Consider the following 15,978-nt stretch of genomic DNA (forward strand, 5'->3'; position numbering starts at 1 on the left):
AACATTTCATGCTAATCATAAACATGCCCTTCATTTTTTTAACATAATAAAGCAAAACACACAAAAATCATTTGAAATTCACATGCAAAAATACAGAATATATCTAGGTCTTCATATGAAATTCTTCAGATATTCTGCTCTGTCATTACTTTTGGTAATGATCACATACATATGTACCTGATTTCATAACAAACAATATACAAAAAAATTATAGCAGGAATGTTTAATATAAAGTATAAAAATGGTTACCACCATAGGCCCATATTCTAATGACGGGTTTGATTTACACTCTGGTATTAAGTTGCGATTTAACTATGGATAGCAATTCGAGAAATTTATCAGCTCAACTTCAAATAATTATCAACTGTCTGGGAGCGAGCACAGTTGACATTTCAGAAATGTACAACGTAAACAGACATATGACATTTTTGGCTTTCCATAATTTTAGCGCAGATGTAGACCATGGTCCAAGTTAAACCTGGGGCCCGTTGCAGAAAGAGTTGCAATCGATCGCAACTCTAAAAATAATGCGCAACTTGATTTTCAACCAATCAACAGTGCGCATTTGGGAGTTGCGATTGATTTTTGGACTTGCGTTTAAACACAACTCTTTCTGCAACGGATCCCTGGCATCAGAATACGGGCCATAAAGTCCCTCCGTCCTCATCCTGTTTTGCCAAGATATTCCTCATATATCCACATGTGCTCCATACATGCAGTGAAAATAGAACAAAAGTCTGACCCGAGGTCACAGGTCATGTCATAGCTCAAGCCATTGTTTCCCATTGGTGTCGATGCGACACGATGCAGAAAGACTTCAGAACAATTTTGGCAAAAGTGTGGGATATATTGCACCATCGCAAACAACATACCTATATTCATTATCTTTTGTTCTCCAAGATGTTTGTTCTTTTAACAAAGCAAAACAAATCAAATATCAACATTAATACGCATTATCAGTAATACATATATCGCTAAATAATATGCAGTCTACATGTTTGTCAATTACAGAAATTTGACTATCTTTGTGAGCAGATCTTTGTTTACCCACAACCTACATTATGTGTTACATTCTCCACTCCCGGGGGAAATACCAATGTAATTATATGTCTTCATTGTCTAAAGTTTGCTTAATAATTGCTACAATGCATGGTAAAAATCTCGTAAGCTCTTTTTTATCAAATGAAAATTTATTTTATGAAAATAGTTGTAATCATACACACATATATAGAACTACATGTAAGTAGAAGCGTGAGACAAAATGTACAAAATATAAAGAGTGTCAGTAGAAAATTAAAAAAGTGAAAGCTACTGTGTTTTTGAAAGATACCATAAATTCAATTAAAAAAAAACAAATTGTAAGAAATGTGGCATGGTTGTTTACAGTATCATATATAAACATTTAACTACATGTATGAATTTAATGGAAAAAGAATGACTTATTGATAGCAAAGCAAGTGCTTGAAAAAATACATGTTTCCACAAGTCTGGCTATTAGCCAAAAAAACAAACATTGTGATTTAGCTTAAATGGCAAACATTAGAGAAGGCAACTACATGTAATTGTTTGACATTCCTATACAGCCTTGGATCACTTCATTATCACACAAATTCCCAGAATGAAACAAAGCATAAACACCCTTTATTGGCAAGCTGCTGAAAAATGTGAAAAAGAAGCAATTTTTTTGGTGATGATTGGCACGATCGAACCTCTAATTATTTGTTATCTTGTGATTCAGATATCACAAACTACATCAATGCACCAGACTTTTTTAATATTCTTCTTCAAAGCGGGAAGCTCCATGCAAAGCGCATATCGGAAGGCAGTTCAAACTTTTTCAAAAGCTGTTTTGTTGCAGATGAGACTGTCTCCTCTGTTTCGTAACAGTCCATCCCATGATGCATTTGGACTCTTACAGACCTTCCCATGATGCAATCCAACCATCATAATCATTCCCATGATGCATTGCAACTATCATAAACCTTCCAAGATGCAATCCAACTGTCACAATCCTTTCCATGCCGCATTGTAACTGTCACAATCCTTCCCATGATGCACTGCAAAAATCATAACCTTTCCCATGATGCATTGCAACTCTTATCTTTCCAACAATGCACTACACAGCCTGGTCCAGTAGATTCTGACTGACGTCTTCGTGACCGAAACCATTAGCGGGGAGATTGACGTAGAGGCTTTCCCCGTTATCGTTTTCATCGTCTCCTCGTCGAAGGAGATCCATGACGCACTCGTGAATGAAGATATATTGTTTCTGTTCGACAAGCATGATTTAAGAAGACAAAGGACATAAGAACGATTATTTATTGTAACAATTTCATACTCCTTTCATAAACCCAATTATGCAGCTACCAGCAGCATAATTTGGTCGTAAAATCGGAGGAGGACCAGAGTTATCCGCATTATTTTGATGCTGCAATTATCTGCATAATAGCAGCATCGAGACCAGATTTTGACTCTATGAACGCATTTCAAAAGTAATGCGGATAATTGCCATAGAACGGTCACAAGGTCACCCTTCTCCAACGCATCCGAGGGAGTGTGTGCGGTTGCCATGACGATTATCCTCCTTTTTCAGGATGGGCACCCGTAAAAATAGTGCGGATTATTTTCGGAGTTTATGAACGCAATTTTTATTGAATTATCCGCATTACTTTTAGGCGGCTAATTGGAGGATAGGTTTATGAAAGGGGTATAAGTATATTATAAAGTTACATTGTGCTTGCCACAATTTTCAAATAGTCATGTAAATTAATCCATTCTTGCAGCCTTGGGTAAATTTTTCGTTTCAATAAGAACAATGTGCAATATTCATCAAAATATCTAAAAATTTATATATTTTTTATGTGATTCACATGAGAAATCCAATTAATGTTTAAGGCTTTGTTCATAGTCAAAAGGCCACTGCACAAATCATTGGTCTGTGACCCAAATCTGAGAATTGAAATATCCAGAAAATTCATTTTGCCCAAATAATTGAGGGCCTGGCAGCCACTGTGCAGCGCCAGATCGACGAGGCTCTATCCATCAAATGTTGAACGCCAAACAGGGTAGCAGCAACTCCCATCTTTTTACGTCTTTTGGTCTGGCAAGGCCGGGGTTTGAACTCCCGACCTCCCGGTTGTGAGACGGACGCTCTACCAACTGAGCCAACAGAACACAGAAAGAAAGGAATACCATACCTCAGTCTGAACCATGTGGTTCCTCTGCATCCTCATCTCACATATGATACCAAAGATATCAATAAAATCATTCTCTTGCATGGCCTGCATCAGACGATCAAGGGCAATATACGTCCCCGTCCTACCAACACCGGCACTGCAATGACAATGGCAATACAATATTAGCATTGGTATTAGAGAGTGCGCCTGTAATCCAAGCTATTTGGGGAAGTTAAAATCTAATGCAGAGGTTCGAAGTTCGAGCCCTGGTCACGGCTTTTGGATGGTGGCGTAAAAGGTCGGTCCCAGATGTAAATAATCATATCTGATTTATACACATCTGTCAAAACTCAAATACACTCACATGGTAATAGTAGTAGTACTTGTAGGAGTATAAGTAGTAGTAATAGTAGCAGTAGTACATGTAGACGGTAGTTGTAGTTGTAGTAGTAGTAGTAGTAGTAGTAGTAGTAGTCGTAGTAGTGGAAGTAGTAGAAGTAGAAGTGGTAGTAGTACTAGTACTACTACTACTACTAGTAGTAGTACTAGTAGTAGTAGTAGTAGTAAAAGTAGTAGTAATAGTAGAAGTAGTAGTAGTAAAAGTAGTAGTAGTAAAAGTAGTAGTAGTAGTAGTAGTAAAAGTAGTAGTAATAGTAGAAGTAGTAGTAGTAAAAGTAGTAGTAGTAAAAGTAGTAGTAGTAAAAGAAGTAGTAGTAGTAGTAGTAGTAGTAGTAGTAGAAGTAGTAATAGTAGTATTAGTAGTAGTAGTAAAACTAATAGTAGTAGTAGTAGTGGTAGTTGTAGTAGTAAAAGTAGTAGTAATAGTAGTAGTAGTAGTAAAAGTATTAGTAGTAAAAGTAGTAGTAGTAGTAGTAGTAGTAGTAGTAGTAGTAGTAGTAGTAGTAGTAGTAGTAGTAGTAGTAGTAGCAGTAGTAGAAGTAGTAGTAGTAGTAGTAGTAGTAGTAGTAGTAGTAGTAGTAGTACTAGTAGTAGAAGTAGTAGTAGTAAAAGTAGTAGTAGTAGTAATTGCCATTGTTGTAGTAGAACTACAGGTACATGTAGTAGCAGTATTATCAGCAGTAGAGCTACTTGTAGGAGTTATAATACTAGAGGCAAGTACATGTAAAAAGGGCAAGAGAAGTAGTAGCAGGATAAAGGAATAGTATAGGAAGTAGTAGTAGAAGAACTAGGAGGAGGAGTAATACCAGCAACAGCAGCAGAAATAGTAGGAAGTTGTAGTTGAGTTATCAGAAGTACATGTAGTAATACTGGTACTGATAGTTGCAGTGGATCTACATGTACCTCTAGTAAAATTAATGAGAGACACTTATCTAGTTGATGCTTAAATGCAAATTGTTTTCACTGTTCACAAATGTTGCAAAGCAAATGACTTTTACGATCTAATTGCATGGTCTACATGTACATACAGATAAAGTTGTATCCTGTTGGATTTATAACTTCAAGAATTACCGACTGCAACAGCGATCACCGTGATCAACACTAATTCAAGGACATTTTCAAAATGAAAAAGAGAAAATGAAAATGAAATGTAAGGCAAACTAAAAATGAGGTTGATACTTTCCGCGAAACCAGGAAATCATGGCTCCTGAATGCCTGACTCACCTGCAGTGCGCCACGATAGGTTGTTCGCTGGCTCCTTTCCGGATTGCTTCGCGGACCGTCCGGACGAAGTCCAGCATGGTAATAGTCTGGTCTGGTACCCCGTGGTCGGGCCAGGACATGAAGTGATATTGGGTAAGCTTTCGAATTTCATTCCCCTAGAGAGAGAGAGACACACACAGAGGACATTAATAAATGATAAGGATATGTTCAAGGGGGAATTTCACCCTGACAAAAGGTTTGTTGTAGAGATACCAGAAAAAATAATGACAAATATAGGTGAAAATTCGAGGAAAATCCATTAAAGATTAAGAAAGTTATCACAACTTCAAGTTTTTGATATGTGACGTCATATACAAGCAGCTGCTAGTTTATTATACTTACCTGTGCTACATTTTATTTTCTTTAACCCAGCGATCATACTGTTGTATACATGTACTTATACAGAAACAGGCAATAGTTAATTATATTTACCTGTGCTACACTGAATTCTCTTATGACCCAATGATCATACTGTTGTATACTTATACAGAAACATGCAATAGTTTATATTTACCTGTGCTACACTGAATTCTCTTATGATTCAATGATCATACTGTTGTATAACTTATACAGAAACATGCAATAGTTTATTATATTTACCTGTGCTACACTGAATTCTCTTATGACCCAATGATCATACTGTTGTATAGCTTATACAGAAACAGGCAATAGTTTATTATATTTACCTGTGCTACACTGAATTCTCTTATGACCCAATGATCATACTGTTGTATAACTTATACAGAAACAGGCAATAGTTTATTATATTTACCTGTGCTACACTGAATTCTCTTATGACCCAATGATCATACTGTTGTATAGCTTATACAGAAACATGCAATAGTTTATTATATTTACCTGTGCTACACTGAATTCTCTTATGACCCAATGATCATACTGTTGTATAGCTTGTAAAGAAACCTGTATCGATCCATAGGTAACAGGATTGTAGTCGGCTGGCCAATATTGATGACATTTAATCTGAAATAAAGTCAGTCAAAACATAAACGATCAAAATTGACATTCACTTGCAAGATACCCAACATCATTTGTAATATTTTCATTTTATCATTGAGATTTGTCCCACAAATATACCCTTAAAATTTAGTACTCACCATTAAATCTTTAACAAAATGACCATTAAATCATTTGAACATGAGATATTAGTAGAATGACAATTGGCCCTATATTGGTGACATTACATTTGCTGCTGCAACACAGTAGAGTGTTTGGTTAAGAACAATGTAAATATAAGGATTAAGGTTTATTTAGTTTTAGATTTAGATTTTGCGCTTGGCTTAAAGTGCAGATTTTCCATCAGAGAAATGGTGGCCAGAGCAAATGTCACAGAACCCCCATGTGAGTATTAGACCTATTTCTGATTAGACCAACATGGAATTACATTTATTAAGAGCTGGCCGTAACATAAAGAAAACAAACAATACAGGAACAAGTATCCCAAATGTTATCTAGAATTAAAAACAGTGCCATCCCTAATCTTGTACGTGTGCTTAACAAATACTACAAATCATTACTGGAATAATTTGAAAATTCTTAAACGACTAATATATAAACATGCTTAGAAATTGTGAATTCTTTTTAATAACAATTAACTTATTGTGTTTTTAGAAGTTTTATTATGAATAATTTTATCAATCTATCAGAGGCATTCTCCTGTTATTCATTCATCTTTATCAATAATTTACTGTGCAAATGGATGTGAATAATTGTAATTGTCTCTGTATTTTTCTTACCATGTATTTTTAATTGATACCCTGTAAAGCATGTGTAATTCAGTTTTTACTGCGATACATGTCTATTGAATAAACCATTAAATGAATCGTCTAACCTTGCCCTTTTCTACCAGTTGAGTTAACATGACAATGATTGAAGTATTCTTCTCCCAGATCATCCTCCAGACATCGTCGACCGTCCCCGGTAGAGGACCTTGGCAGGCGATGAATTCTCGCGGAGAGTTGAATCCGGGCATGTAATTTGCGTTGATGTAATCAGAGTCCGGTTCATCGGCGAGCGCTGCCAGCTTGACACGCGAATGTTCATCTGTTTCGAGAAGTGAGGTTTCAAAATCAGGGTGAAATTCAATTTTCATCATTGCGAATAAGCATTGAAATACTCGTTTTGCTACAAAATGGGCAATCCATACAATACATGTATGTACATACGTCCGACCCTCTACAGTATATGTGGGACATTCATGACATTTTCTGTTTCTGATTTCTGGTTCTTTTGACAGCCTGTAATGTTCTCAAAGGACCATGACTTGGTCAGTTTATGAAGAGAAGTAAGACTTGAGAAACAAGATTGTCGCTAAGACGAGCACATACTACGCCCACCTGTAACACGGAAAATGGAGTTATTGGTCAAGCAAGAAAAGTGGAAGGTGGCGACTTCACCTTTGACCTTCTGACCTCAAAATCAATAGAATTGCTGGAATCTATGCTGGTATCATACACACCAAATCATATGAGCCTACATTTAGGTTAAGTTCAACTAGAGTTATATCGCGTTTACAAGGACTTCAGAAGGGTAAGATGAAAACATGTCACTGTGACAGGCTTCCTGGGATCAATGCTAGTATCATACACACCAAATTACATGAGCCTGGGTGAAATTAAACTGAAGTTAACGTGTTTACAAGGACTGTACAAGGGTAAGATGAAAACAAGTCAGTGTGAACTTGACCTTTGACCTTTTGACAATTAACCTAGATTTAAAGGACTCTCTCATGAAAACAAACAAATAAGCAAATAAATAACTATACTCACATGGAAGAATATTGGTGAATCTATTCTTGGCCCTATTAACCATTTCTGTAGCTGCAATAATGGCCTGGTCTTTACCAACTTGACGAATTTCCTATTTACATGGAGAGAAAAGTGATAATTCTTTTAAAAAATCTGTATTTTATTGTTCCAAATAGACATGAAATAAAATACATGTACTCCAAAAAATTTGATCGTGGACCCGGCAGCCGCTGTGCAGCGCCAGATCGATGAGGCTATATCCCTTTGATTGTTGAATACCAAACAGGGTAGCAGCAACCCCAATCTTTTAACGCCTTTTGGTCTGACGCAGCCAGGGTTTGAACCCCCGATCTCCCGGTTATGAGACGGATGCTCTATCAACTGAGCCAACACACCGGTGCATTCTATGAACAGTAATAATAATAACATGCAAAATTTGTATTTTTCTAATCTTTATTTATTGCAACAATGCCAGTTGGATGATTGACAATATGAAGATGAATACATGTATATCACAATAATTATCATCAATTGTTTGGTGTCACCTATGCCTAGGAGGTGAAAAGCGAACTGAGTCACTACTTGTATGACCTGCAGGTGTCTCTCCTCCTAATATACATGTAAGTGATTGGGGGAGTGCAGGTGGACCACTACACCAGGGTTAAATTAAATTTGATAGATAAATACTTAAAAGACGAGTGTGAAATCCATAAAAATATAGACTGCAAATGCATATCAGGATGAAAAGGGAATTGATCAGCATCAGTAGTAAAAAAAAGAAAGAGAAGAGATGCAAAGTAGATGAAATATAATAGAAAACAGAAGAGGGATGATGAGAATGAAAGAAGAGAAGAGAAAAAGAAGAAAAAATAAATGAGTGTACATTGAATATCTCAAAAGGCAAGCATTACATGTACCTATTCATAGTTTACAAAATACTCAAATATAACACTTTATGAAGTAAATGTTTCTAATCGCACATCGTCTTCTATAAGAATTAAGATCAGACACTATGACTGATTTACCTTGATGTAAAATGTTTCCTATGCATTTTGTTATACCAGCTTGGGGTTGATGCAGCAGAAGGCTGCGCTACCGAGTTTTCTACGGGAGTTACTTCAACAGAATATAGTGATCATGATGATGATAATGGTGATGATGATGGTGGGGATGATGATGGCGATGGTGGTGATGACGACTATGGTGATGATGATGATGAGGATGATGATTATGATGATGTTGGTGATAATTTCAATTATGATTATGATGATGTTGATGATGATGACAGCGGTGGTGGTGATGATGACGACGATGGTGATGATGATGGAGGCGGTGGTGATAATTTCTATTATAGTGATGATGGAGATGATGACGATGAATAATGATGTTGATAATGATGATGATGGTGAAAATGGTGGTAATGACAATGATGACGATGATGATACAGGAATTACTTCAACAAAAACACAACAGAAAACTTACATCATACTCCTCTGTGAATCTTAAATCTGAATCTGCTTTCATCCGCTTGTAATGGTCCTCAAAATCATTTAGGAGAATGGGCCTGGAAAAATAATAAACAAAGCCAAAATCAAAAGCTTCTCCAAGACAATACCTTAGAAAATGTTTGCAATAAATGATATTGTAGAGATATTGGATACAATATCAGAGCTTGTATATTGAAGTCTGAAGAGCATCAAATTTTCATTTTCATTTCATTTATTGGTTTCTGCAATACTTTTCATAAACACTTTAACAAAGAAAATATAATATTATATATATATATATATATATATATGTGTATAACTGACAAGCAAAACATTGAACAAATTTGCATTTTCTATTAATACAATATCGATTTTTAGAAGGTTGACAGTTTCTTTCTACAAATGATATGATTTTGTGTGTCAGTAATATATTCAGAAATAAGCACAAGATTATTATCATTAGTACCAAGATTATCATTTTCATAAAACGGTAGTAAATATATTTTTACTTGGAATTTCAAGAACAAAATGCAAAGGACAATGTTTGAGTAAAATAAAGGAGGAGACAATTATTACATAAACATCTGCTACTGTATATGATGGGGCTAAAACATTCGTGGCTGGCCTGATAAAACCTCGCATCTCAACATTAAAAAATTTGGATGGCAGCTTAGAAAAGGATGTATTTTAAAAATAGAGCTATTATCAGTCCCATATTGTCTGAATACAGTCTCCTGAAACGTGTGAAGAACTCTTTCGACGCAAAAGAAGGTTGCTACCTATGTTATGTAGCTTTAAAATCTAGCTTATTCAGAGCTGTCATCAAATATTTAAATTTTGAAATACAAGGTGTTATCCACCTAGCCATAAGGATGCGTACCTGCCAACTCTAAAAGTCAAGAAAAAAGAAATTTCCACTAAGATGAACATCCCTAAATTTCCTTTTCAATACAAACGCATGGGCTAAGATGGCAAATTTCTTTTCCACCGTATAGGAATATTCCCATTTTAATATGAACACTCAGCAAGTATGAATGACGTATGATTATACTCACTTAGAATGACTCTTTCTGTGCATTGAGCTGCCGATTTTTCGCCGAATCTTATTCCGATTGCCCATTTCCATATCGGGCCCGACAAAGCCGGGGTTATCGCTACCTTCCAAACTTCAAAAATAAAGAAAAGGATTCAGATTCATCAGACTGGGTATCAATCAGATACGTGTATTACAATTGATAAGCTACTGAAATCAAACATTTTGAGAGGTTTGGGACACATACATGTACATGTATGTCAGAGAATTCCGGCAGTTGTTACAGAAATATGTTTCCTTTAAACATAATAACTATAATATATACATGTAATATATAGCATTTATGAGGTGCTAATTATCTAGTTACCTATCCAATGGCGCTCTGTATATTACCCCGGCTTCAGCTTCAGCTGCTAAAGGTGCTTGGTGCATTCAAGGAATTAATCCTGCTGGGTACCCATTCACCTCACCTGGGTTGAGTGCAGCACGATGTGGATAAATCATATAATTTTGTCCCATATTACGTGGTTGAAATCAGCACTGGGCATGGGCGCACCAATTAAAACATTATAACAAAAACAGATGAACATTGAACAGGTGCTACAGGCTCATATTACCCGTTTGATATCTTTTACAAAGTAAATTAGCTAATAAGGGTTTGTCTCACAAACAAATCGACCAATCAGATGACAGAATTCATGAAAAAAATGACCCACTAAGGGGGTGTTGAAAGAAAATATTTGCCATTAATCACAAATATTCTGTTTTACAATTTTACAATTGATTGATCACTTTTAACCTAAGCAAATCAGATTACACTCCATGTTTCAAGGAGCAGAGTGGCAATCAATCGCAAATTTGCAATTAATTACACAACATATGCTTGATTTCGGGAACGAAAATAGACTTGCAATTGATCGCAAATTTCTTGCAATGCCCCAATCGAGATATAAGTCCTTACCTTGGACGTGGCGATGGTTCCTGTCCACGTCGTTTCCTCACAACCACCATAGAAATCACAACAACCATAAGGATGGTAACCACTGAGACCGTTACGCCAACTGCAATGCCAGTCGTGTTGTCTTTATCTGAAATATTGGTGGAAAAGAAAGAATTTCCTTACAATAACATTTAAAAAAAAGTCTCATTCCTAGATAATAATAATAATAATATAGGGTATTTATATTGCGCACATATCCACCTTGTTAGGTGCTCAAGGCGTTCCTATATTACCCGGCTAAGCTAGGAGTTCATAGCGGACACAGGTTTTTAAGGAATTACTTCCTACCGGTACCCATTTACCTCACCTGGGTTGAGTGCAGCACACTGTGGATCAGTTTTTATAACTTTGTTGTGAAATAGTGTCAAGGATGAGTTAAATCAAAGACTCACTCTAGGGTAAAATTTTTACCCATAAGTAGCTCTGAATGACTACAAATAATCTAAGAAGAACACAGGATTCAAAGAATTTCACAAAAAAACTCAAACTGACAATACAAAATGAACATAACCGCGCATTAGCAGAAAATCTTCTGATTAAACATGTTTGCATTGTTCGTGATGGGCCGACTGCAGTGGATGGGTACAACTGAAACTGTACTATTTTCTAAGATTTTCATTATTTACCATTGCTCTCTCTGTATATAAATTTGTTTTCAATAACAGTAGATAACAAAATAATAAAAATCAAAACTTTTGGTTTAAAGTCATTTTGCATTTATGAACATTTATGTACAAAAATCACTTTAAATATTCAAGATTATTCAGAAAATCAATAATCTAACTCGGGCAAAATAACAACATTTGCATTTTACCTCATATTTGCTTGTTGCTCCTAAAGAGTAGCCCTTAAAATGAAAGGAATAGCCCCTAAATTCCGCAATCCCCCAAATCAGGAAAAAAAAGCCCCTTAAAAAAATCATTTTCCACCCTGTATTACAAGATAACCTTTCAAGAATGTGATTGGTCCACAATGTTTCGCACTATTTTGTTGTATCATACATGTATCTGATTGAGCAATAATATACATGTAATAATATACATGTAGGATTTGTATATTGCATGTATCCACCTTGCTAGGTGCTCAAGGCGCTCCCATTTTACCCCTGCGAAGCTAGTCTACCGATTCCAATGCGCACAGCTTTTTGAGGAATTACTTCCTGCCGGAACCCATTTACCTCTCCTGGGCTGAGTGCAGCACAATGTGGGTAAATTTCTTGCTGAAGGAAAACGCGTCATGGCTTGGAATCGAACCCACGTCCTTCAGATTGAGAGACGAGAGTCTGAACCACTAGACCAGGAAGCCACCTCCCCCTAATGTATGGTACAAGTATATCACACGCTAATCAGCTTAATTGCAAGTGTGAACAGACCTATACACAGAAACCTTACCTGTTTTCACTGGTCCGAACGTGCTTGAAGTTTGGTATCCTTGTTCATTATAAGCTCTGAATGCATAACTGAAAAGAATTAAATTCATATTTTAACGTCCAAAATAGATATCTGAAATAGAAATACCCTAAAAACTCATTTTGCCCGATTAATCGTAGGATTGACAGCCAATGTGCAGCGCCAGATCGACGGTGCTCTACCCCTTACATCATTGAATGCCAAACAGGGAAGCGACAATTGCCATCATTTGGTCTGACCCAGCCGGGGCTTGAACTCTTGACATCTCGGTTGTGAGACGGACACTTGACCAACCGGTCGATGTATTCAAAATTTAACAATATGAAGTATCAACAGATAGTATCTATATACATTGTACCCGTAGTATAGGATTGTCTGCGATATACATGAAAACGTTTAGCTGGTAGCTTTAATAAGTTTCTAATCCTGCATTTTCAATCATAAAATTATTTCCATCATTTCAAAAAACTTAACTTTAGGGAAAAAAATACTAATCTTATTTACACGTGTTTGGATAAATCAGACACATCATTTGATCCACTTTTCTACAAGAAAAATATTTTCATTCATTATGTTCCACTTATCAAAAATGGAATTCAACAAAGAGCTTCTCAAATATTACATCAAAACTTTTAAAAATTCATGACTTTTGTTACTTGGTGGATAATCGTCAAACCTTCACCTACAATCTTTTCTTAATATACATGTATAATTAACACAAACTTATCATCAGAGTAAACTTCGCCTTGAAGGAAATGTGATTTTCATTGTCAATTTCATATTTTTTTTCTCAGGAAAAGGCATGCAAATTTGGCTTCTCTTTTTTCTGATACACCAGATAGATTTAACTCCTGACATACTCACTAATATATAGTGTCATCATTCAAAGGTTTGTTACAGTACTCCTTGGAGCTTTCAGTAACACAGCTATTATCACCTATGACTACAGTAGCTGCTTCATTTGTTGTTTGTCTCTTACGTCTAGATTCTGGTAAGAAAAGAAAAATCGTCAAAAGGGAGGGAGTATTTCACAAAGATTTAGATGTGATTTTTGAAGTTTCTGCTTAGTGCCAAAGCGCAGAGGGTTATGCCCAAGATCAAATAAATGCTACCGACACTCCCTGTATCCCAAGACCATCCCAGAATTGAACCTTCTTGGTGAGGATGTCAGAAATTCTACAGACGTACATGTAGGAGTATTCAAACTCAAACTTAAAAGTTTGGACATAAACACCCTTGTCTCAAAAGCACACTACCAAAATTAACTGTGTTTAGCACTTGACCCCCTAAACCCAAACGTACGCGACAACCAGATACTGGTGATTGTACATGTACGTCAACGGACAGATACAGACACTATGCGATCCAATGCGACACAATTTTTTTAATAAATCGCATTTTTCATTAAACATGAAAGTACCAAGAGATAAAATTATTTCATTTGAAGTGTGGCATAATGAAATCATAATTTTGCTTTGCAGCAAGCCATTTGGTCAGAGTAAAGTCCAAATTGGCTTCAAGTTAGCAGATGACGACGTCATTAGGATTTGAATTTTCTTTTATTCCTAGGAGAATTGAACTAGACTGAATTTCGATTGCAACAGTCAATGGTTGGAACGTTCATATCATACAATTTCTTTGAAATTCGGATCGCAACGAATCGCGTAGTGTGCGCCAGGCATTATTAGGGTTGATATCAAACATGCAATCCATCAACTGATAAATATGCAGTAATGCGCATCCTCTGAGCATGATTCTACCATATAGTTAAGATATAGCGCACACAATTTGATTTTTTTTTGTATGAATAAAGTCACACCTTATCTTTGAAAAAAAAAAACAGTGCTATAACACATATAATATCAATTGAAGTTAATTAGTGATGAATGCAGAGGATTTTTTATATTACTACATGCACCTTTGCTTGAACCTGGGGGCCATTTCATAAAGCTGTTCGTAAGTTAAGAGTGACTTTAAGAACGACTAGTGATCCTTTCTTACGCGCTCAACCATCGCCAATGAATATATCATTTACCACATGAAAGGATCGCCAGTCTTTCTTAAAGTTGCTCTTAACTTACGAACAGCTTTATGGAATGGACCCTTTGTCTGCCTGTTAATTCTGTGAATATAGAATATATTGTAAATGCTTATTTGACTGATCATATTTACATTCAGTAAAACCATGGTTCAAACATGGCTCAGGCATCCAGGCGGCCCATTTCATTAAGAGTTACATGTACAACTATTGTAACTTTGTTATTGTAATTACCATGGTAACCTAGATTTTGATTGGCTGCTGAGTCATGTTACCATGGTAACCTTGATTTTGATTGGTTGCTGAGTCATGTTACCATGGTAACTACAATACATTAGTTGTAACTCTTTATGACTTGGGCCGCGGGTGCAACAGCCCCACAACTTATTTTATCTTGTTTATATGTGCTCATGCATGGCTGAACCCACAAAACAATACCCTCATCGCAGCTTTAAAATGATATATAACTCACTACTAAAGGATATTTGTAACCAGCAAAACAAAGAGCAGAACATTGACTAAAGGCCTGGTCCCACTGTCCAACGGACACAAAACGTTCTCATAATGGATACAGTGGACAAGCAATATTTCGGGGTGGCTCCATCCGTTTTCATCCGCTCCAGACAATGGGCAAACAATGAAATCACAGTGGACGGATGCTCGATGGATATATAGCGTATGAAACACGTTTGCAAAGAGTACACAACGGATACATAATGTTTTCCAACGGATGGTAAGACTCTTTTCCGTTTTACATCCTCTCTGCATCCACAAGTGCAGTGGGACCAAGCCTTGACACCGTAGAATATTACTTTTGAAAAAAAAAGAGAGATTAAAGTGTTCCGAGGTCAAGCCCAACATCAGCCTCATTTTAAGTATGGTGTTATCACAACCTCAAGTTTCAACACCATACTTGAAATCACCCTTCATTGTTCTTACCATATGTAGCAGGATATGGATATGGGTTATTGATGGAGGTGATGTAAGCAGCCCAAGACTGAGCTCGAGCCTCATCGAACGTCAGATTAGTCGTGGCAACAGCCGGATCGCCAGCTAAAAAGAAAATTTCACATTTTACTCAATAGATAGGTGAATTCTACTAGTAATAAAAATAATAATCATTATATAATAATACTAATACTTGCTTTTACATAGCACTTTCATAACACATACTTTAACAGAATCTACAGTAATGCAGATTTTTTAAAATTTCATCTATTCATTTATTTTGTGTTACTTGTGTTGGGTACATTCTACAGAAAAATCAAAGAAACAGATCAACAAGGATTGAGAAAAATTGAATAAATAATAAGAAAGTTATGAGCATTTGAAGTTTAGATCATTATTGTAATGTAGATCCTCCAAAATGCAATGCGACAAAGATGGGTGATATCACATGTGAACAACT

At 36.1% G+C, this 15,978-nt stretch overlaps 1 protein-coding gene across 1 annotated transcript in view; it reads right to left on the reverse strand.

Annotated features, from left to right (window-relative positions):
* Positions 1-630: 630 nt before the first annotated feature.
* Positions 631-15,978, reverse strand: part of LOC121405893 (receptor-type tyrosine-protein phosphatase beta-like) — a 60,075-nt gene continuing 44,727 nt past the window's right edge. The window contains exons 27-38 of the mRNA XM_041596885.1: positions 15,510-15,623; positions 13,397-13,520; positions 12,515-12,582; positions 11,085-11,211; positions 10,146-10,256; positions 9,086-9,167; positions 7,625-7,715; positions 6,688-6,899; positions 5,697-5,819; positions 4,800-4,954; positions 3,198-3,333; positions 631-2,269 (exon numbers count right to left, since the gene is read on the reverse strand). Coding sequence (XP_041452819.1) covers positions 2,117-2,269; positions 3,198-3,333; positions 4,800-4,954; positions 5,697-5,819; positions 6,688-6,899; positions 7,625-7,715; positions 9,086-9,167; positions 10,146-10,256; positions 11,085-11,211; positions 12,515-12,582; positions 13,397-13,520; positions 15,510-15,623 — 1,496 coding nt within the window. The 3' untranslated portion in view covers positions 631-2,116. The remainder of the gene's footprint in view (positions 2,270-3,197; positions 3,334-4,799; positions 4,955-5,696; positions 5,820-6,687; positions 6,900-7,624; positions 7,716-9,085; positions 9,168-10,145; positions 10,257-11,084; positions 11,212-12,514; positions 12,583-13,396; positions 13,521-15,509; positions 15,624-15,978) is intronic.

Source organism: Lytechinus variegatus, chromosome 19 (assembly GCF_018143015.1).
Source record: "Lytechinus variegatus isolate NC3 chromosome 19, Lvar_3.0, whole genome shotgun sequence".
NCBI lineage: Eukaryota > Metazoa > Echinodermata > Echinoidea > Temnopleuroida > Toxopneustidae > Lytechinus > Lytechinus variegatus.